The sequence below is a fragment of the Zingiber officinale genome, chromosome 7A (assembly GCF_018446385.1).
Source record: "Zingiber officinale cultivar Zhangliang chromosome 7A, Zo_v1.1, whole genome shotgun sequence".
Lineage (NCBI taxonomy): Eukaryota > Viridiplantae > Streptophyta > Magnoliopsida > Zingiberales > Zingiberaceae > Zingiber > Zingiber officinale.
In genome coordinates, this window is record NC_055998.1 from 113,235,944 (window position 1) to 113,258,677 (window position 22,734).

Genomic DNA, 22,734 nt, shown 5'->3' on the forward strand with positions numbered 1-22,734 from the left:
TCAAGAACTTTCTCATCGGTAGCTTATTGATAAAAAGTTATTAAACAATACTCTTTTTTTTATTTTATCCTTTAAATTTTTTTTGACTTTTTTGGAAGATGATTTACAACATAAAATACAACTTTTACTTTAAACTAACTTCTTTGAATCTAGTTACATCAAAAATACTTTTATTAATATACAACTCACTTGACTAATTCGAATTTGTTGCATGCAGAATGTTGTTTGAGTTTGATGCTCTCTTTAATTCTTTTAATATAGCTGTTTTTTTAAAAAAAAAACAACAACAATAACAAGAAATCAATGCCAATTTGGCAAATCCAAGCATGCATAACGCAAGGGGCAATTCTTGTCTACCAAAAGTTTATTGGGAGGGCTTTAGGGTTTAAAAAACAAATCAAAATTCTCACAACGTACTCCACGTCTCGATTGGTGACGCACCGAGGCCACCCACCAGAAAGTAGCCATACAGTTTTGGAAGTTTAAAAAACTACAAACCGAATGAACTTGTTTCAGAGTGTGCATAGGCATTTCCAAAGTAGCTCGTATCCAATTTGTTTCCAAAACACTTCTGAAACGCTCTAATGCAAATGCAACGCCAACAGAGGATGAACATTAGATCGATCAGGAAGGCCAGGCCAGGCAAAGCCAAAAGAATCCTAGTTCACGGTAGTTGTCGCAGAGGGTCTGGAGTCTTCAGCTTTCTCATGTTCCTTGTTGAGCATCTAGAATCACCAAATGAAGTTGCATCAGATGTTTGCCAATCGTGTTCTACTAAGAAGAGTTATATCCATCGCCAAGGGTGAAATAAAAGGGTATGTGTAGTAAGTAAATACATGATGATAAACTTAACTCACTTTGTTGTTTATCAAATTGTGAAGTGCAATAACACTTCGGATGAGGGAAGAAAGGTATATAACCAGCATCATGTCATTTGTTTTCACTGCATAAAATTGAGGGACGGAGTGAAAATTCAAACTAAGGCAGGTTAACGACACTTCTACACTTGGTTTGCAAGGGCATTACCTGCAAATGCCTTGATCAACTCGTTCACATTAAGATTCGGAAGTAGATTGAATATGTCCTGCAAAAGAAAAAGTATTTGGACTTTTAACACAGTGAACATGAATCCTATTGAGCGAGTATATGCTTCAGTATACAGAAACTTCAAATAGATTGGTGGATGTGCTTCTTAAGTTTCGACATAGAAAATTAAACAAAGAAAAATGCATGATAACCTGCAAGTTGTATAATATCTCATGATTCAGAGGTAACTTCCCATCGATAACAAGTTCTAGATAACCACGTATCTCATGTAACCTTGCATCGAGCCCCTTCAGTGCTGCAAGTTTGCCTGTGACCTGCATGATATATAGCAAAGTTTGCAAATTGTAAATATCATCTTCAAGTCATGAAAGCTTATGAATTCACATTTTGAATCTTGCTAATATTGCAATGAGAGAGAGAACTTTTAACGACTACAAAGAATGATAAGCACAGTGCAGAATATAACCTCAGTTGCTAGCGTACTTATTGTTGTATCCTTGACATCTCTCAGCAAGTGTTCCACTCCTGCAAACAGAGAAATTAGGCCACAGAAGCACATTCCTAACTTTTATTTCACAAATGGAAAGTCATCATTCAAATGGGTATTCAACTAATAACTAAAGAAGTTACAATAACTAAAAGAATTATGGTTCAGTTACCGATTTCCTCAACTTCATGAGCAGCAATTTCTGAAGGGACATGCACAAACACCTTCTGGCTTTTCTGTGTGGCATTCTGCAATCAAATGCACACTGAAAATTGTTAGAACTCGATCCATAGAAAAGGGCACAATATTTTAAAACTCAGTAGATTACAGAGTCACCTCTTTGACTTCTTCGACAGCATAATATGCTTTGGTAGGTATACCAAGCTCTTTAGGTTGCACATCGATGATTACCAAGACAGGATTTAAAACATAACTGCAGTGAGAAAGACAAGGCTTGAGAGAATAAATATCAATCTGATACTGCCAATTGTCAGCTAAATGTGTGTTTTTCTCAAAAACAGCAAAAGAAAAAAGGAATTAACAACAGAAAAGGTTCATCACATTATAAAGCCACTCTGGAATGCAAAGAGGAAAAAAAATTGAGTAAGATGGATGCAGAACACACAAATTGCTTGCTCTCATAGAATTATTATTTCTAAAACAAATATAATCGAGTTGGTGATATTGGAGAAATAAAATGCTTTTAATCATCTGTATGCAATAATGTCCAGCTTCTTTTTTATTTTTTATATCTTAGTACTCTTTAATGTAAAACCAACTGACTACTGTTTCATAGTATCTCAAATTTGGTAACATTTGTCAAAACAGACACCAAATAAACAAATAAGATTCAAGTTTTCAAAGCAGCTATTCTAGAAAAGTACAAGTCTTTTCACTTTTTTGAACAGATACAGAGTGCGCCATAATTCTACTTCTATTAACAAGAACTAAGGAAATGTTACATAAACCTCTAATGCTAGCTTCAACAAAGAAGAGGTTCCAACAAAACGTAAGTTTTTTTTGTCAAACAAAGCAAGTCTATGATTTGACAATCTTACTCAGTAAACAAAGCGTGGATATCCAAATCATTTTCCCGCAGCTTGGGCCCTGTGCTATACCATCCTACAACATTCTCCTTGGCTACCAAAAAGGAAGATTGTCAAAGGCACAGAAAGAAATATGCTACTCTTTCACGAGAATTCAAGGTTTCAATAGAGTAGTACCATTTATTCTCTTAAACATAGAAAACATTGCCTCATGGTAATTGTGATCGAGAAACCAAATGTTTGGATCTCTCTCATCCTCTTCAAAAGGCACTGCATAACAACATCAAAAATTGAGCAAAACATGCTTTAAAGCTCTATTACAAAACAGGAATAGGCAAATCATCATGATCAAACCATGTCTGTCCTACCTATTTAAGGTTGACTAAAATCTAACTGTAGACCAACATCATTGAAATTATAGCAAAAGCATACTAAAGGGTTTTACCAAAACAGACTGGAAAGACCTGTTTGGAGAGCAGCAACATATCTTCGAGTACAATGCATATTCATGAAATTATGCTAAAACACATATGAAATACAAGAGAACAAATCAGCCAATTGAGAAATACAGATTTTGTACTCTTAAGCATAGTTATCCAAATCATATGATTTACAATTCGAATCACAAGATTTGATTTGATTCACACCCAAAACAGTTCAAACTGTATGGGTGAATCGTGTTTGTGTCAAGAATTCATCCAATTCGATACAATTCCAATCTATTCAATACCAATCAATTGATTCCCAATGGTAAACTTCACATGTTTTATTTTCTTTGACCCTTAGCTCACTAAAGGCTACTTCTTTGGAAGCAACTCATTGTGTATGACCCTTCACAAATAATGGTTGCTTCTTCAGCAACAACTCCTCCTTATCCTCAACCCTAAGGTATCTCTCAGACAGACACGCTCATCCAAGGCTTCAAGGGATTCTTCCTCATGTGCCATCAACCTTAAGTCATATCTTGACACTCATCCTCAGCAATAGATCATTCACTATCGGATGATCAAGATGCTGAGGATAATGACATCTCAAGTGAAGAGGATATAAAGTGATACACATATGTTTTTGACAGTTTTAACAAACATTTAAGTCATACAAAAGATAGATGAAATTTTAGGAATATTTTAGAGATATGAATCTAAAGTTTACCCTCTTTAGTTATATAATGCATTTTATTATTTGTGGCAATGTTTTTATTAATCATAATAGGTGTTAAATAGGATATTCTTACAAATTTTAGTAAGGGAGTTTATTTTTCAACATATATATCTTTTGATCATAAGCCTTACAATTCACAATTAAATATGGTTCATCATTCATAAAATCATTAAATCAATTCACCATTTGAACCACAATTCAACAACCATACTCTTAAGAATAAAGATTATTTGGAACTCTCTTAGTTGTTTAAGTACTCCAAAGGAAAGGATGCTCAATTTTAAGAGAATTTGAATTAGATTTAGAGAACTTATGTTGCATAATTGCATAAATCTTTAAATCTTGTCAAAAATCTAGACAACTTACATAACACCTTTTTTCTAAACATCCTTATTTATATAAAAAGGATTAATATTGTACTTCTATGAAATCTAATTATATTTTTCTCTCAAATTACTACTCATTCACTTCTCTCATCTACTCCTTTTCTCTTTCATACTCTTCTGCATCTCCTCTTCTTTGCTAAGTTTTATTTTGGATAATTACAATAAGCACTTGGGAATTACAAAGATGAAAAGGAAAGGAGCTGGTAACTATGAGAAGATTTCCATATACATCATCATCTATTTGGCCCAACAATTTAGTGTCGTCTAATTGAATTTTGTCCCTTTGCTGAGCTCTATGCAAGATCAAATCAAACTAATTCAATTATCAGGAAAGAAAATAAGCTACAGAAATAATCCAATTATACTGAACCTAATTATCTTTAAATCTAATATTCTATCAATGTAGATGAGGTTGTGACATTAACCTAAGTCACGTTACAACTAATCAAGTCATGGAACATAACATTTTCAACAAAGAAAACGATCTATTGAACCATTAACCATGTGGAAATCATTGACAACCTATTAAGATTAACAAGAAGGTTCTAATTTCACCATTCATCCTAATATTTGCAATACCTAATACACCTAAAGTGAATTTGATTTTTTTTTTTAAAAAAAAATGCATCTGAAGCACATATGTCATATCTCTACTTTGTCATTATCAACACAAGAAAGAAACAAATACAGAAAGAAGTTATACACATAGAGAATTCCCCACATTAAACAGTAAGAATCTAAGAATCTATAATCTAACTCAGAAAATAGTCAAAATACTGCCATGAGATCAGGAAGGTGGGGGAGGGCGGCGGATCAAAACGATGCTACCTAACCTGCGTAGGAATTGGTGACGTCGACCGTGCCCTTGGACGAGGATCCAAGTAGGACGCCGACGACGCGCTTGCGGGTGTCGCGGGCGACGCGGTTGTAGTTGTCGACGATACTGAGCAGCACGAGGGGGTGCACGATGACCTTCTCCACCACCCTCCAGGACATCTGCTGCGCCTTCACAACGTCCATCTTACCGCCGTAGTCCACCGCCTCTGGCGTCCTCCGCCTCGCTAGGGTTCTCGCCGCAACCCTGTTCCTTCTTTTCCACGAAAGAGAAGGTAAACTGTGGAAGAAATACATGTTTTAAAATTAAATAACAAGCAGGAAGTGGAAAATTTTTGTTTTACATTTTTACCCTCTATCATTTCACTCATTTTTCAAAATGTTCCAATTCTTTTGTTTTTTAATTAGGGCATTCAAATATTCAAACCTGTTAATTTTGCATTTGTAATGAAAAACTAAAAAAAACTTTAAAAGTTTTATCTCATATTAAAATAACTTCATGAAATTAAAGGGTTAAAAATGATAAAGTTGAAGGCAACAAAATGGACGAGGGATAGTTTTCCAATTTTAAACCAGCCCCCGGCCAATTTAAGACCCAATGCGTAAGGCCCAATTGGAGTTTCAGAGAGGACAATATTTCGCTATACATTATTGATGTGATTGAAGGTTTCCTACTTTTTCTTCCTTTAATTTATTTATTTATTTATTTTTGTTAAATAGGGTCACCTAAAATTAGTAATCGGTTACTTGTTAGGTGCACCAAATTAATCTTTTTTCCAAAAATATAAATATTCATTGATTGCAAGGGTACTTAATTAAGTTTGATAGCTCCTCCACATGGTTAGGGTAGAAGGGAAGATCATAATAATGGCTTGCAAGATTTGAACAAGCAATCTTGTTGTTTGGACTTGGAAAAATAATACACCATTAATAAACAATAACCAAATGTAAGTAGTGCCTTAAATTGTTTAAACTCGTAATTATATTTCTCCTGATCAAGGCTTGCAAATTTTATTAGCATGCTTTCGAGAATAAATTCATACTTTTGTTAGGGTTTAGTCAAAGAAATTGTCTTCGGTTCCATTGAAAATTTGAAATGGTGCAATTGTGCAAATGAGATCCGATATAATTAATTAAAAACCACTGTCACTTCTCTGAAAATTTAAATTCGTATAATTAATGCCATTACGTCACGTAATCTTATCATGAACGCCATAATATTAAATAAAAGAGAAATAATCCACTTGCTAATGATGCCAAAATTTGATAATGACCCGGGGAAATTAAAGTATATTTGATTTATTTATTTTTTTTATTTTTGCCGTGTCTACTCGAACACGGATAAAAATGATGGCGGTTATTTCTAGCAAACAAGAAAGAATGCCTTAAAAAAAATAAATTTCCCTTTTCACCCCTCACGAATAGAATTCATTAGGATAAAAATGATTAATTTGACAATTTAATGTTGGTGCAAAAGCAGCATACGTTCGAAATTAAGTTTTAATTATGATAAATAATTTAAAATTAAGATTTCTTCTTGTCTAATAAGATTGATTGAGTTTATAGAAAAGTCCTAAGTGATCTTAGATAAAAAAAAAGTCCTAGTTGATACTAGGCAGGTGGAAAGTCCTAGCTACGATTAGATAAGTGGAAAGTTTTATCTGTAATTAGGTAACGAAGTCTTGGTCTGAGAGACTAGGTGAAGTCTTGGCGGGTCAAAAATTTTGGACGAAATTCTAGAGTCGAAGAGTCTAAGTGAAAATCCTGGGGGTCGCGAACACCAGGTGGAAGACTGGACGAGTCATGGATCGAGCGTTCAGTATAAAGTCCTGAAGTCTCGGACGCTGAACAAAAGTCCAGACGATCTGGAGGACCGGTCTAGCAAAAGGTAATTTCTCCTAAGAGAAGTAGATGAGGGTGCATTCCTCGTTGAGGGAATAGTAAGCGTCGGTTAGACCTAAGATTTCCCAAAAATCCGAAGTCAGAACCGGACAGTCCGAAGACTGTCAAGTAGCATTATTAATCATATTTTATTGTGCTAACTTTGTCTTACCGTGTATGTTTTGTATTTTGGACTAACATTGCTTGCAATAAGTGAAAACTGAAAAAGCAAAAAAATAAGTTCGGATGAACAGTGTTCAAGGTGCCTCCGGGGGGTTGGAGGTGCCTCGGGTGGCTAGACCGAAGGCTCGCGCTGAGAGGCACGGAGGCGCCTTCCATGTGCCTGAAGGCACCTTGGATATTGGATGGAAGACGCCTTCCATGAGCTTGAAGGCACCTTCAAAGGAATAAAGTTTACAGATTGTAGAAGTTATTGTCTCCGACGCGATGGGGTTAAATTGCACTACTGGAGGCACCTTCAATGGGGTTGAAGGCACCTTCAGCATTCTATAAAATAGGTCCTCATGCAGATGCATGAATAGAACTTGATTTCACGACTACTCTCTTGTGCGCTGCTCCAAAGACGATCTGACGAAGCCATAACGTTGTTCTGACAGCTAGAAGCTCGCAATTTCAACATCTTCGTTGTCAATATATTGTAATTAAATTACTACACATGTTATTATGCTATTTGTAAATATTTTCTGAAAATATAGTGATTACTCAACGAAAGTGATTAACGATCACGGGTCTTGAAGTAGAAGTCGTCACAGACTCTGAACCAAGTAAAAGTCAAAGGTGTCAGCTTGTCTTTCTATTTTCCTTTTTTTTTTTATTTCTTTTCCGCTGCACTTACTCTTTACACCATTATTTTTAAACAAACGTGAAATTCATGAGCGCTATTTACCCCCTCTAGCGCATTTTGATCCTACAATTGGTATCAGAACGAGATCGCTCTGAGTTGGTGAAATCATCAATCGAGTAAGGGGTTCCTTTTTTGAAAGAAAAATTATATATCGTTTTTATTAGAAATTATTTTTACTCCTTTTATTTTTTCCCTCTAAATTATTTTATTCTTCGTTGAAAAATTTTCATTTTTTCACCACAAGTCAGAATTGGTAAAATATCTCATTTGACAAAATTTGTTATAATATTATTATATTATTATTTTTCTCAAAATTTGTGCAATACTACTCGAATAATTTCTTTATCTCCTGCACTATTAATCCAAGGCTAAGTCTTGGAACAAGTTTTTTTTTGTGTGTGAGAGATTCTCTATCAATGGACTACCAAGAAGGCTTCAGTACCGCTCACCCACTTCTTTTCTCTAGCGAGAACTTTAGATATTGGAAAAGTCGAATGGAGTATCATCTCAAGACCCAAGTGAAAATGTAGACCATAATTCAAACCGGATTCACATTCTCCACCGAAGACAGAGTACTCATCTCCTGCAACAAGTGGGCGCACAAACAAAGAGGAAAATCTAGGCGGATGTAAAAGCAACATGTATCCTCCAATGCGACCTACCCAAAGAACAAACCGAGTTGGCCCCTTCAACAACGCTAAAGAGTTATGGGAGAAATTGATAGAACTATACAAGGGCACCTCTGATGCAAAAGTAACTCACAAAAGTAAGTTATGTGAGTTCAAAGCCAGAAACTAAGTTTTAATTATAACAAAGAGTTCAAAGTTAATGTTTCTTGTTGTCCAATAAGGTTAACTGAGTTTGCAGGAAAGCCCTAAGTGATCTTAGACAAAAGAAGTCCTAACTGATACTAGGCAAGTGGAAAGTTCTAGCTGTGGTTAAGCAACGAAATCTTGGTCTGAGGGACTGGGCAAAGTCTTGGCGGGTCGAGGATTTTGGACGAAATCCTAGAGTTGAGGACTCTAGGTGAAAATCCTGGGGGTAACGGGCATCAGGTGGAAGACTGGATATGTCATGGATCAGACGTGCAACATAAAATCCTGAAGTCTCGGACGTTGAGGAAAAGTCTAGACGGTCTGGAGGACCGGTTTGGCAAAAAATAATTTCTCCTGAGAGGAGTAGATGAGGACACGTTCCCCATTGAGGGAACAGTAGATGTTGGTTTGACCTAGGGTTTTTGAGAAATTTGAAAGTAAAAACCGAACAGTCTAGAGACTATCAAGTAGCTTAATTAATCATATTTTATTGTGCTAACTTTGTCTTGCAGGGTATGTTTTATATTTTGGACTAATATGGCTTGCAGGGAATGGAAAACACAAAACAAGCTCCAATGAACAGTGTTCAAGGCGTCTCCGAGGTGATTGGAGGTGCCTCAGGTGGCTTGGCCGAAGGCTCGTGAGAAGAGGCACGAAGGTGCCTTCTATGCGCCTGAAGGAGCTTTGGATACTGAACGGAAGACGTCTTCTATTAGCTTAAAGGTGCCTTCAAAGCGATAAATTTCACATATTGCAAAAGTTATCATCTCCGACGCAATGGAGATAAGTTGCACCGCTGGAGGCACCTTCAATGGAGTTGAAGGCGCCTTCAGCACTCTATAAAACAAGTCCTCGAGGAGATGCATGAATAGAACTTGATTTCACAACTACTCTCTTGCGCGCTGCTCCAAAGACGATCTGACGAAGTCGTAACACTACTCTGACAACTAGAAACTCGCAATTTCAACACTGTTGTTGTTGGTATATTGTAATTAAATTACTGCACTTGTAATTCTGCTATTTGTAATGTTTTTTTTGAAATTATAGTGAAAGCAATCAACGATCAAAGACTTTAGAATAGGAGTTGTCATATATTCCGAACCAAGTAAAATTCAAAAGTATTAATTTGACTTTTTATTTTTATTTCTTTTCCACTGTACTTACTATTTACACATATTATTTTTAAATAAATATAAAAGTCACGAACATTATTCACCCAATACGTTTTGATCCTATATTTAATTTAGTATAATTTTAACAAATAAGGTTATAAGGGATCTTATTTCCAAATATTCCAACCAAGACTTGACTCCAAGCCACCCACCACAATGTCGACATCTTCCTCTCATTTTGTTTTTTCCCTTCCAAACTACACAAGAAATTAATTGCACTTTATTTTATTTTATATTTTATATTTTTTCTCTCCTCTTTTATTTTCTTGCTTACTTTTGTACACGCAACGCATACACACATTTAATTAAATCATTGACTTGTTCACGAATCTCCGCGTGAAAAAACAAAGAAACGATTAAATTAAATTAGAATAAAGTGAAAAGCGAGTGATTTGATTGGTCCCGCACGTTATGTTATTTACCGAAGTGCCACCCGTATCGTGGCCCCGGCGCGTTGATTTGTCGGCTGATACGGACGAAGCGTTACATGCTATACGCTGTCGGGCTCGGTAACTTTTCTTGTTGATTTTCCGACATATGCCTCACCTCGTAACGACGCTATAGCGGTTTCTATCCGTTTAATACGGAGCGTTATTTTGGACGGTTTTGATCGCGAGGACAGAGCCGTTGGCCCGTTGCTAATCAACCAAGCAGGGGCAATTTCGATGTTTAGATTCAGAACTAGGGCTATTTCAGTCTTTAGAATTTCTACAACCGCGTCGGAGAAATATGGTTTGAAAAGGACACGTGGCGTGATCGTGATGAAATTTAAGGCACTCTGCGTGAAGTTAGGCAAGTACCGCACCCGAAGCCCGAGCGTGTCATTATTAACCTGCCCCCCTTCATAAAACTCCTCCGCTCGACTCCGCTCCTCCTAGACTGCATCTCCTCCACCTCCTTCGCCGGAATCAATGGAAGAGATCACAGTTAGGTTACCGATCGTCGCCTGGAATTCGTCGGAGAACGTGCTGTTCCTACTCCTTTGACCTCAAATGGAATTTTTGTGATTAGTAGCGGAGAATTTTTCGTTTATTTTCTGACAAAATATTTGTTGAAATCGGTGTTGAGTAGCGGGAGTAGTTGAGATTTGAGATCGGTGTGAGTAGGAAAGGTAGCATTTTGGTCGTGATCGTTTGATCGATGCATTTCCCGATGAAGATCCAGCCGATCGACGCCGGCGGAGCTGCGGAACTTGCTCAGAGGAGCGACCCAGCGAGGCCGGCGGCCAAGTCGCGGCTGAAGAGGCTGTGGCAGTTTCCGAGCGTTCTTAGGTCTTCCTCGGCCGAGAAGCTCGCCGGAGCCGGAGACGAGAGAGAAAAGAAGAGGGAGGACGCCGGCGATCTAGATGCGATGCTTTTCCGCTTCAGCGAGGAAGGGAGCCACGAGAAACCGCCGAGGGGGCGCTGCATCTGCTTCAACGCCAATTTCGATGACAGCTCCGACGACGACTTCGAGGCCCGAGACGCAGATGCGCCTCCGGACGCCGCCGAGGTGATCAAGGTAGTGTGCGCTCTTTAATTTACCTCCCAAACTTCGATTCTGAGAGCATCGAGCTCGATTTCAAACGCGTGTGGCGGGATTTACTAGGGATTGGTGCCCTGCGCGAGCGTGACGGAGAGAAATCTCTTGGCGGACGCGTCGAAGATCTTGGAGAAGGCGGTCTCCGAGAACAAGCATGTTAGCCGGAGAATGGTGGTGGACGGTCTTCGCTCCGCAGGCTACGACGCCGCCATCTGCAAGTCTCAGTGGAATAAAAATCCCTCTTTTCCCACAGGGGAGTACGAGTACGTCGACGTGGTGGTAGCCGACGGCGGCGGGCACCGCCTCCTGGTGGACGTGGACTTCAAGTCGGAGTTCGAGGTGGCGCGGCCGACCAAGTCTTACCGCGCCGTACTCCAGAACCTCCCGTCGCTGTTCGTCGGCCCGCCCGACCGGCTCCAGCGGATCGTCGCCCTCGCGTCGGCGGCCTCGCGGCAGAGCCTGAAGAAGAAGGGCCTTCACGTTCCGCCCTGGAGGCGATCGGACTACATGCAAGCCAAGTGGCTCTCCCCTAGTTACCAGCGCACGACCGACTTCGAAACCCAGGACGAGAACAGCTCCGGCGGCGGCGGCGGCGGCGGCAGCGTCATTCTCCGGTCGATCTCAGCACTTCATCTTTCCAACGAGTTCAACAGCTCCGCTGGGGAAGATGAGACCATAAAAGTGAAAACTGAGCCACGGGGAACATCGCCGGCGAGCCCGAAGGCCGGTGATAAGCTCATCTCCGGCCTTTCTTCCATCCTCTAACAAGGGGAAAAAAAAACTTTTTCTGTTTATCGAACTCTTTACTGCTGGCGAGGATTAGAATTCTAGCGAATCTACGGGTCTTCCATGAACTGTTCAACAAGAATATTGATTAAAGTTGAACTCTTTTACTCTTGGAAGACGAACATAATTTCGTCGTGTTTGTAATTAATGGATAAGAAAGCAATCTTTTGGTTGAGTCGAGTTGAGTTGTTGCAGCAGCTGACATTATTGTACCTATCGAAGTATTCTCCGTAGCTCTGCCATGACCCATGCTCTGTTATGTTTCGTTCTTGGAGGTTGCAAAAACCATGGCAGAGGTGGTCTCTCGAAGGGGAACAGAGAAGAAATTGCCCTCGTTCTCTCCGCTGAGACTGCAACTTCAAAGAGCTCCAAACTCCATGACAGGGAGAGTTCACTTCAAAGCCAAAGCTAAATTTCAATAATAATAATAAAAAAATGAGGTGAATGGAAGCCTCGTGCCTTCTCGATTGAACCGAAGAATAGGGATATGATATCCACTTTTGTGTCTTGTTAATTGTTATTACCAACTGTTCAGTGTTTTATCACTGCGTGTGGAATCATAAAGATATTTTAAGTGAGGAGAAGAATGGTCAGAGAGGTAAAAAAAAGTTGGATGTTCTGTTTTGTACTACTCTGAACATTGAATGGAGACAGTGGCCACCTGCTCCAAACAGAGACTTTGAAATGAGGGGTCGCAGTAATTAATTGTGGTCGGTGAAGTAAAGTTTGGCTCCCAAATCAAAGATTTAGCAAAAACACTATCTCTTGATCAGAAAAAATGGAAAGAATGGAGAACAGCAGATCATCACTTGGAACCCCTAACAATTAGCTAAATCTTTGGATGAGCCTATGGATAAAGACAACATTCAATACTGTATAAAAACTAAGAGCTAACTTTGCTTTCAGGAAAGCAACTTGCCACCCTCTGCCATGACCTTTCCTTGCCTTCCTCAACACTGTTGGGGGGTCATTATTGACATCTCCACCACCACCTTTTATTAAAGTCTCATCCATTAAAAGGGAGTTTCTGAACTCTGAAGAGACAGTACTGCAAAATCTCATCGTGAGCAAAAGCAAAGAAAAAGAAAAAGAGAACAAAATGGGGACAAGTGTTTCTAAAGTTGTCACTGCATCATTTGCTAGACTGAAACAAGGAAAGCAGTGCCCTTTTTTTACCCTCGCTTGGTTTCCCACCTACAAAGCATACTGTTCTTGGAGTTTACAGTGCCTGGAAAAGGAATTCACTGCACTGTGGCATTCTGTGCACCTCACCGTGCTTGTGCTTATTGCCAGGGATTTGTTTGGGTTTTGGAAGTCATGTCGAAAGAGGTTTATTGGACAAAAGACTGGTTTTTAGTGATTAGAGATGTCAATTGGCATCGAGGTGTGATTGGGTGTTCTAGGAAAAGATATTTTATAGAGCAGAAAATTGCTTGTGAGTAACTAGAGATGTCAAACTCTGAAATGAGATCAATGACAGGCATAGTTCAACAAGTCATGGGTTGTGCTCACCAGTGCCAATGAAAACAACTCGCACTGAGTCCACAGGCAAACATAAAGAAGCCTTTGTCTCATCCCTACTCAAAACCCAAGAGTCGCTCAGGGCTTTAGTCTGAAACTTACCTAATCAAATCTAGATATTTTTCACCTTCCTAGCACATTGGCTAATCATTTAATGCTGGTGCTCTCAAGTGCTCATCTTTACTGCTGCACCACATTGGTTACGTCTAGCAATAAACCTTACGCTCAAGCAATAAAGGTCCAGAGTGAGGCACAACTAGTGCTCCAACAAATAGACTTCAAAAAAAAATTAAATCACAAAATGCTCGGAAGAACTTCCTCTGGAGACTGGAACCAATATCATGTGAGTATGTTGGCATATCATTTTGTAACTGCATGGACGTGTACCAAAATGCATAGATCAATTGACAGAATTCGAGTGATTTATTTATTTAGTGCTCAACGCATGGGACAAATCTAACAGATGAAGTAGTCAATATGTTAAGGGTTTCTAAGTATTTTTATTTAACAAGATATGTGTCGATAGATATGTTAAAGAAACGTAAACATTGAGGATACAAGGGATTACTTGCAATTAAACATCACAAGTCATTACTATGCCAAACAGCAAAAGAAGTTTGCAATTACCCTAAACTTGAACATCAAAGCATTCATTGCTGCTGCTTCTTTTGGGCACGTTCTCGGGCCACCATCTCTCTAAATTCCTCTGGTGAAGGTGGGCGGGGACCCTCAGGTGGGTAAACTACATAAGATCGCTGCATAAAAGATCACATATGCATGTTAATTTTTTTTTTTTTTAAAAAAAGAAACATAGATGACTTAAAAATACATTAAGACAACCGAGATGCCAATTTTGAAACTCCTTAGTCCTTACAAACTCAATACCATTGATTGTTTGGATAAAACTTGCAAAAAAAAAGAAATGCAAGAACACAATTTTGCTGTTCGCAAAACTGAGCTGGTATCATCAGTCTGCACTTAGAACTAAACCTTCAGAAAAGAACCGCAAAAACCAAAATGAATCATGATTATAGAACCCCCATAATCAACAAATTATAGAGTAACTGGGCTGTTCACCATCATCATAATATTTTTTGGATTCTCATATATTTCCCTGGACGTACTTTGGGAGGACATTTGCATATTTTGTCAGAAGTCCCAAGACACTGTTGGGCAGAAAGTAATTGCAACAGGGTAAAGCACAGAGCATTTTTTTTTTCTTTTTATTATTACATATAACTGACTTCAAACTGAAACGACGCTCACTTAGTCATACACAATCTTGGCCCACCTTATACTGCTGTCTACAAATTTTGGTGCAATATATCAAGTTTAACAATTTGTTCCATGGTCAGGAGCACGTGCAGCATATACACTTCAGTGATCCAAAACCTACACCCCTAAGAGTGCCCAAGTTTTAGGACTTTCCATCCTTTTCAGTGTGGCTGGGGGTTTACGTTAAAAAAATATACTAGTCATGTAGGAGCCACATCTTGTTTGCAGAGGTAGTTGGAGACCCCATTACAGAGTGGAGAGTTATATTCATGGGGAGTTTTAAGTGCACGAGGTAAGGTTTGTTTTTTTGTTCTTCCTTCCGTTGGTGATGAACGAGGAGCCATGTAATGACAGAGTGTCTTTGAACACAGTTTTAGCAGTGACTTATTTAAGTTTACTCTAATATCATATAGGCTTGGATTGAAGGGGAATATTGGTGCAAGTAAAGTTACTGCCGTGTGACCTAGAGATCATGGGTTCGAGTATGGAAACTGCCTCTTGCAAAGGAGGGTAAGGTTGCATACAATAATCCCTTCCCTAGGACTCGACATTGGTGGGAGCTTCAGACACCAGGCTATCCTTTATCATATAGGCTTGGATTCCTAGAATAGAATAAGCTTAGACTGAATCACAATATATCAATCTTGATTTTTTTTTTAAATCCTGCATTAAAGGACGTCATGCTTGATTGCACAAATTGTGTTGCTTCTACAATGAGGGATGAAGATTATACACATGCCCTTTTGGTGGAGCAAATTTTTGTGAATTAGGTGCACTTTCTCAAATCTACAAAAGATGTTCTGAGGCATCAGATTCAAATTCAAACATCTAGCTTATAAGGGTAGATCCTGGCAGTGGTTTCTTGATGCTATTGATACCAATAGATGGTGTTTGGCCAACATACAAATCGATAGAAGCCAAGGGTAAACTGTAAGCATAGCTGATTAGATTTGTCGGTCAAAACACTTCTCCAATCAGCTTCCACCAGAAGCAATCATAATTGTCAGAACAACCAATTTGTTTAAACATACAAGTGACGCCACCAGAAAGTCTCATGAGAAGAAACTCACACTTAAAAGTAACAAAATAGCATTAGCCCCATGTTGACAGATGAGTAACAAGCAAAGTAGACAATAAATGAATGTTTAACTACTTAACCACTTCCAATTTCTTCGAACTCCATTATAGATAAATCTTACAACTCGTGCCCTTAATGCTCACAAAATCATTTCATCGTTCGATACCCAAATTGTCCATGACCAATTTACTTTCCAACGACGGAAACTGACGCAAACGCCCTAAACCCTAAAATCTCTAATTCAGCGTACGAGGGGGAAAAAACAAATCGAACAGCGGCCATTTCATTAGCACTAAAAAAAGCAAAATAGAAAGAACAGTTTTTTAAGTTATCTTGTTTTCTTGCGATCTCGAACAGAAATGAACAAGATTTTCAATGGATGGAACAAAAAAAGAGGAAGGAAGATGGGAGAGAGCGTACGAAGCCCATGAGCTTGTGGATGGTATCGGAGTCGGTGGTGGCGTATGTGAGGGCGCCGGGGATCGATAAGTACAAGGCGAACTTGCCGACCTCCAGCCATCCCTTAGACGCCCAGATCGACGACATCTCAGCTTCCCCCTTTCTTTCTCTCTTTCCTCAGAACTCGCTGTGAGTAGTGCGTTCTAAATCTCGATCACTGCTATACGAAGCTGTACCTTATCGGCTCATCTTGAACCGAAAACCAAATCCAGGGTACTGATGTGCCCCACCAGTATGGCAAAACACGTCCAACCAAAATAAGGGTAATGCGCTGAGTAGGATCGCCGCGTAGCGGATGTAACTCGGCAAGTATTCCAAGTTCCTATAGATTTATTGATTTTTTTTTTTCGTTTATGAATATTCATCTGCTTCTATTTCTAAGTATTTCTAAGTTTCTATTTTATATAAGCAATTTTCTCAAAAAGATTTTTTTCTCTCTCCCATTTTTATTGATTAAGTTTTTTATATACATCTTCGCTCCTAAGTCCCATCCCCGGAGCAAATTGATTTTTTTTCGATATAATCCAACCCATCAAAGTTTTCAATTAAGTAAACCATACAAATAAAATATCAATTAATTTAATTTTTAACCATATTAACCAAACTTTATATGGCAAATCATGTAACATAGCCTTGTCTCCACACGACACAATCATGTCTCCACACAACATAACTTAGTAGAGACAACCACGTACCATGAAACCTACTAATATAACATCAATTTATTTAATTTAATCAAATTAAGAATTTAAAAACCAAATTGAATTATCCAAAATAATTAATATCCTCTTTAAAAAAAATTGAATTTCTATAATAATCTAGCTAAACATTTAAATTAATTTAATTTAATCAAACTTTTCTCATCCCTACACCCCTTTATTAAATTTTAATTAAAATTTAATCAAACTATTATCTTATAATTATTTAAAATTCATAATAAAATGAAGGTGACTAAGATAATGTCAAACATCTTATACTTGCTAACAACAATAAGAAGGTAAGAAATTTAATAGTGTTAATACAAAACTAGGAGAATTCCACTCATTTTGCATGTTAAGTTGTTTCTTGATGGAGCCAATTTACATGCTAATTCCTAAATAACTCTATTGAGACTGAAGAAATCTCAGTCTCAGGGCAGAGCAGCCTTCAAGGACCTAGTGAAGGATTCAAGCTCTTTCAGCCCTTCTTCTGGGGATTTCGCCTCGCCTAAAAGTTTCACTATTGCACTACCAACGATCACACCGTCAGCTCCCCATCCAGCTACCTACAAAATCAAACTGGTAAAACTCTCATAGCACTTGGAATTTAGGTTATTGGGAAAAAAAGAAAAGATCACTAAATTATCGAGCAACCGACCTGTTTCACATGCTCTGGTTTAGATATGCCAAAGCCAACGGCAACTGGTTTAGTTGTGGCCTGGAAATAGCAGAAAAACGTGTGTGACTTCAAGGAAATGCAGAGCAGGCAATCATGAAAGGTAGAGTTTATTCACTTAACAACATGAAACCCTGGAGTCTAATCCTCACGACCAAATCTACAAGATTTGATCAGCTTTGTTTCTTTAAATTAAGTCAGCAGTTGAATTTAGAAAAGAAGGAATGTAACGTGTGCCAGTACCTATATAACTGTTTTCCTGCAGAATATCTAAGGTTGGCATCTGTTTACACACCATACTCCAAACATAAATGAAACTGACATTCTTTATAGTGGATACCAATTTATCTATTGGCGAACCTCCGATTTCCTATTTGCATCATTGACCTGAAATACTTGAGCTGCTGCTAATCTATAACTTCATATAGATGTTAGCCACATACTCGGTTTTCTCCAGCTGATATTGCTAGTGAAGTCTATGCAAGCATTTATACAAATACATGAAGTTTATGCCATTGCTTCATGATACTAGGTGCGGTTGCAAACTGAGAAGTGGGGTGTTCTCTGGTTTAGTCCTTTTGAAAATCTCAGGTGTCTACTCCAACTTTGAAGTTGAGAAATAAAATAACTTGTATGACTCCAACCTCCAACAATGATGATTGGAAAGGCAAAAGAAGGCACTTGACATGGAGGTGGCATACCTCTTTAATCTCTTGCAGGAGAGATTGCACACGTGAACTAACAGATGTACGGGCACCAGTAACTCCAACAGAGCTAACCTACACAAAGCAAAATTAAAGATCAAAGAAATTAAGAACTACAACAACTATGTGAAGATTTATGAGGTTTTAGTAGCTAGAGAGGTTTAAGTTCACTGCGCTAAAAAGTTTTAAGATTATCAGGAAATGGATGATAAATAATTGCTCTACTACTTAAGCAGTGAAGCCAATTTATTGAGATAGAAGATTGCAGGTGGTTTAATTTCACATTCCAAGAGAAATGAGTGGAAACTAGGCTTACTGTAACTCACTGCATCAAACTAATTTAAAAAATTCGACATATCTACTAGATTCAATGAAACCCATGGAATACATATCCAGCATCAAAATTCAACAAAATGCATCAGGAGATAATCTCCCTAGTGAAAATATAACTCCTTCATCTTTTTAACACTTTTTTAGTCCTGGTTATGCTTGCTTATCTGTCATTTGATATCAGGCACCATATATAAAAGTGTAGATAAGCTGAAAAATGAAATAATTACCAAGTAAACAAATCCTCGTGAAGCTTGTACAATTCCTTTCATTCTTTCTGTTGGGGTGGTAGGTGTTGTAAGAAGCACCTGCAGGGCAATGTGATAGTACATACTGAAAAGGCACCACAATGCATCGACAAGCTAAATGTTTATCATTGGATCTGAAACAATACCCTAGTGTTGTGATTGTATAGCCTTTTTTCCTTTTTTTTTTTCAGTGTAGGAGAATATTCTCTTTTATCTAGCCAAAGGTAATGATAACAAACTCTAACTTTCTTACCAACAAAAAAATTTTAGATAAGAACCACAACGAAGAATTCTGGAAGATTAATAATGATAAAAAGGGTCATATGTACAAAATTAGTAGATAAAGTAAGAATGAAGATATCATGGAGACTTACCAGCTCAATTTTATGCCTAACAGCTTCCTTTCTTAAATTCTCAGTCTCCTCTAAAGGGACATCAGGCACCACAAGCCCTGCAAAATAGCAGACGTGCTAAATAAATAAGCCAAAAATTTAATTGACTGGTTTCAGAGAACAAACAACATATTTGAATGAGAAAACTATGCCAAATATGGTGAAAAGGTGACACCAAATGCATGGTTGAGATAGGTAAAATTACCCCGAACACCAACATCTTTTATAATAGACATGAACTTATCGATTCCCCGCTTCAGAATTGGATTGTAATATGTAAAGAGAGCAATTGGACATGAAAGTTCAGGTACAACCTGCTTGCACAAGATAAATGGCAATAAATCAGAAGTTAAAGCAATTGAAATGCAATACTTGAACTCAAGTATGATTAATACAACAACAAACCATGAGTTCCAATTATTTGGGACCATAAGAAACGTAATAAAAAGAGAATGTATAAAAGAAACTTATTGTGTAACAAGAAGAAAATGGCTGTGAACAAATACACCTACTAACACATTGTTCTGCTTATGACAATAGTCTCTTGCATTTTCATTTCATTAACCAAGTCCTACAGAACATTGTCTAGTCCATGGTGCACTCACGTTCAGATCCCTAAAATCAGGGCCAGAGCATCATCTATATCACAATCCCTGACTTCCATAATTAAAAAAAGAATATGAAGCCTTTGATTCATAGCATACACTGGCATGATACAACACACTAGTATAACACTGACATTTTGGGCAACAATGTACTATCATGACAAACCATATTAACACATTACACAACAAAATCTGTGCAAATTTTAAGCTTGCAAGGTACTAGCACAAAATACAGATTCCAGTAGTAAGCATTTTTGGTGGTCAAACCTAATGCACCCAATCCTAAATGATCCAAGTAATCATATGTGTATATTAGTGTAGCAAAAGAACATTATAAAAAAGACAGAGATCATTATGAACAAACACAAACATTGGAAACAAGATAGATTACACCCACCTCACTATTTAAAATGCCCAACTCATGCTCTCTTCATTTTTTGTCCCAACTCGCACACTATGTAAATTAACTACAACAAATGATCTCTTAGAACAATAAATACTATCATGAGCATATCATATTATTTCTCATTGTTTCTCAACCACATGCTTGATTTCTTGTAAGTTATGATGACTTTCATGTGTCCTTTACCATTATCCTACAATATGAAGCTAATATTTCTTTTTTAGCATGTAGTATTTTTTTTCACAAATTTCATTTCCCCCCCCAGTTTTATGTTCATACGAAATTTTCAATTTTAAGAAAAATGAAATATTTTCTGAGTCTTTGAACATATCATATATCGTATTTTCCCAATGCTTCCAACAAAAATTTTTAACCCAAATCAAACTGAAAGAATAAGAAGATTTTTCTTATCTGCATTCGCTAGCTCATCAAATTGTTTGAATTTAATCATGTGCGGCAAATGACATCTAGGAGATAGTATGAGTTGAGGAATATTTAAAAAATTACTCTCAGAAAGAGCCAAATATATTATTCCCTGAAGAAAGAACTTTAAAAAAAAGGCATGGAAAAATTCTATCTTTTCCATTAATTAAATTCTCATTAAACAAATCAATGCAAAGTACAATCCACCAACAAGAATGAGTTAATGCTTATGGTAGGCATACCTCACTTAACATTGAGATAACTCCATCAAAATTTGTGCCTTTTGCCAGAGCCCGTGTGGCAGCCGCCTAACATACATTAGATATGTATCAGACAATTAAACATACTATCATCAAGCAAATGAAGAAGGGCTGAGTACCTGGATTACAGGCCCATCTGCCAATGGATCAGAATAGGGAATCCCTAATTCTATCAAGTCTGATCCGGAAGAATCAAGAACTTTAAGTGCTTTTGATGTCGTGGATAGATCAGGATCTCCAGCAGTAATAAAGGGAATAAATGCAACCTATTGATAATGAGAGAGATTATTTAACTACCAATTACAGAATGAAAAGTAATTCGAATTCGGTACCAGCATATGACAGCATCACAGCAAGTCCAAAAAACAAAGAATATCCTATCAAGTATTACCAAAGGTACATTGTTCAAAAAAATCAAGCTAATATTAGTAGACTCATTTCATTTCCAAAAAAATAAAGCAAATATAGAATCATCTTGATTTCTAAAGCAATACTATCACTCTGTTTGTGAGGTATGGCTAAACCACTAATGCCCCGTGCCAATCCACTCACACGAACATGAAAAATTATACCTGTGATTGGAAAAACATGTACATCAGGGTGCCACTCTTTTACAGTCTTATGGCTAAAAATTTTTAACATTGAGAGACCAAATCTGAATGTACTACAATCACAACAAAGATCATAAAACATAGTGATTTAATTCGATATGATAGAAAAACGTGAAATGAGAGTGCCCCCAAGTGCAATTTCTCATCATTTTCCAGAGAAAACTAACATGTGAAGGTTCTCTTTTTTCTTTTTATTATTCAGACAAACTAATATAAAACATGGATCAAACCCATCGGACCAACTAGGCACTAAAAGTCTAAAAGCAACAATATTTCAAGCGAACGACCAGAGCAAGCAGGATTCCGTCTCCATTCCGACAAACTAAGAAAAACTCAAATCAACAAGAAATTACGAAACCCTGAGACTAAGACATAAAAACTAGCATCTCCTCTCACCTTATTTTTCTCCTTCAACCGGGAGAAGATCTCGGAGATCGCAGGCGCCGACGCGACGCTGAGAGATGCCATTGGCGTGCAGGATCGTCCCCAAGAGATCGACGTGGAGGATGGTCGACAAGAGAACGAGATACCAGAGGAGCTCCTGAGGGGCAGCAGAGAGAGTGATGCCTTGGAGGCGACCACCATAGTGGCTCCCTTCGGATGGGTCTAATAGGGAGGGCGAGGAAAACGGCAGAGCCATAAGAGGAAGAGAGCAAAAGGTCGAGGAAAAGACAATTCTACGCAATTCATATCCCCACAAAATACCTTAACATTTATTGGAGGATCATTGTGGGTCACGATGTGAGGTCTCGAGAAGACAAACTAGTGTGTATTTTTGAAAAAAGGGGTATATATATATATATATTATAGTATGGTTGTTTTTAAAATAATTTTAATAAAAACTACTTTAAAATACTCTGCTATTACACTCAAAGTACTATTGTTTAATCTTTTATTTATATAAAAGTTAAAACTAATTATCGTAATTATTAATTCAAAAATTGGATGAGCTGAATTTAAACACTTGTGTAAAATTGTGAGGGGCAAAATATTAACAAAAGTCCCCATTCTTTCTTTATTCTCACTCTCGCTCCTTATTTTCCAGTGTTT

General features: G+C 37.7%; 3 protein-coding genes across 3 annotated transcripts; 1 reads left to right on the plus strand and 2 right to left on the minus strand.

Annotated features, from left to right (window-relative positions):
- Positions 1-349: 349 nt before the first annotated feature.
- On the minus strand, positions 350-5,256 carry LOC122002074 (26S proteasome non-ATPase regulatory subunit 7 homolog A-like). Its single transcript, XM_042557129.1, has 10 exons — positions 4,961-5,256; positions 2,758-2,850; positions 2,593-2,674; positions 1,871-1,967; positions 1,707-1,782; positions 1,514-1,572; positions 1,239-1,361; positions 1,027-1,084; positions 858-943; positions 350-725 (listed from the first exon to the last, which is right to left on the minus strand). Exons 1-10 carry the CDS (start codon positions 5,145-5,147, stop codon positions 660-662), a joined length of 927 nt encoding a protein of 308 aa, XP_042413063.1. The 5' UTR covers positions 5,148-5,256; the 3' UTR covers positions 350-659.
- Positions 5,257-10,440: 5,184 nt separating this feature from the next.
- LOC122002075 lies at positions 10,441-12,181 on the plus strand. Its single transcript, XM_042557130.1, has 2 exons — positions 10,441-11,194; positions 11,282-12,181. The coding sequence occupies exons 1-2, from the start codon at positions 10,835-10,837 to the stop codon at positions 11,978-11,980; spliced, it is 1,059 nt and encodes a 352-aa protein (XP_042413064.1). The 5' UTR covers positions 10,441-10,834; the 3' UTR covers positions 11,981-12,181.
- A 5,105-nt stretch (positions 12,182-17,286) lies between these two features.
- LOC122002076 (tryptophan synthase alpha chain-like) lies at positions 17,287-22,310 on the minus strand. The gene is made up of 9 exons (XM_042557132.1): positions 22,081-22,310; positions 21,193-21,339; positions 21,056-21,121; positions 19,588-19,696; positions 19,365-19,441; positions 18,973-19,050; positions 18,410-18,487; positions 17,691-17,750; positions 17,287-17,598 (listed from the first exon to the last, which is right to left on the minus strand). The coding sequence occupies exons 1-9, from the start codon at positions 22,267-22,269 to the stop codon at positions 17,464-17,466; spliced, it is 939 nt and encodes a 312-aa protein (XP_042413066.1). The 5' UTR covers positions 22,270-22,310; the 3' UTR covers positions 17,287-17,463.
- Positions 22,311-22,734: the final 424 nt, after the last annotated feature.

Bases quoted from the DNA above. Each gene is read 5' to 3' on its own strand.
- LOC122002074 (XM_042557129.1), bottom strand. From the start codon at position 5,147: ATGGACGTTGTGAAGGCGCAGCAGATGTCCTGGAGGGTGGTGGAGAAG. The intron at 2,675-2,757 runs GTACTACTCTAT...CCTTTTTGGTAG, and splicing joins TATGTTTAAGAGAATAAATG to CCAAGGAGAATGTTGTAGGA. The intron at 1,968-2,592 runs GTAAGATTGTCA...TTCTCACTGCAG, and splicing joins ATCCACGCTTTGTTTACTGA to TTATGTTTTAAATCCTGTCT.
- LOC122002075 (XM_042557130.1), top strand. From the start codon at position 10,835: ATGCATTTCCCGATGAAGATCCAGCCGATCGACGCCGGCGGAGCTGCG. The intron at 11,195-11,281 runs GTAGTGTGCGCT...GGGATTTACTAG, and splicing joins ACGCCGCCGAGGTGATCAAG to GGATTGGTGCCCTGCGCGAG.
- LOC122002076 (XM_042557132.1), bottom strand. From the start codon at position 22,269: ATGGTGGTCGCCTCCAAGGCATCACTCTCTCTGCTGCCCCTCAGGAGC. The intron at 21,340-22,080 runs GTGAGAGGAGAT...CATTATCAATAG, and splicing joins GGTTGAAGGAGAAAAATAAG to GTTGCATTTATTCCCTTTAT. The intron at 19,442-19,587 runs GTAATTTTACCT...GCTATTTTGCAG, and splicing joins AAAAGATGTTGGTGTTCGGG to GGCTTGTGGTGCCTGATGTC.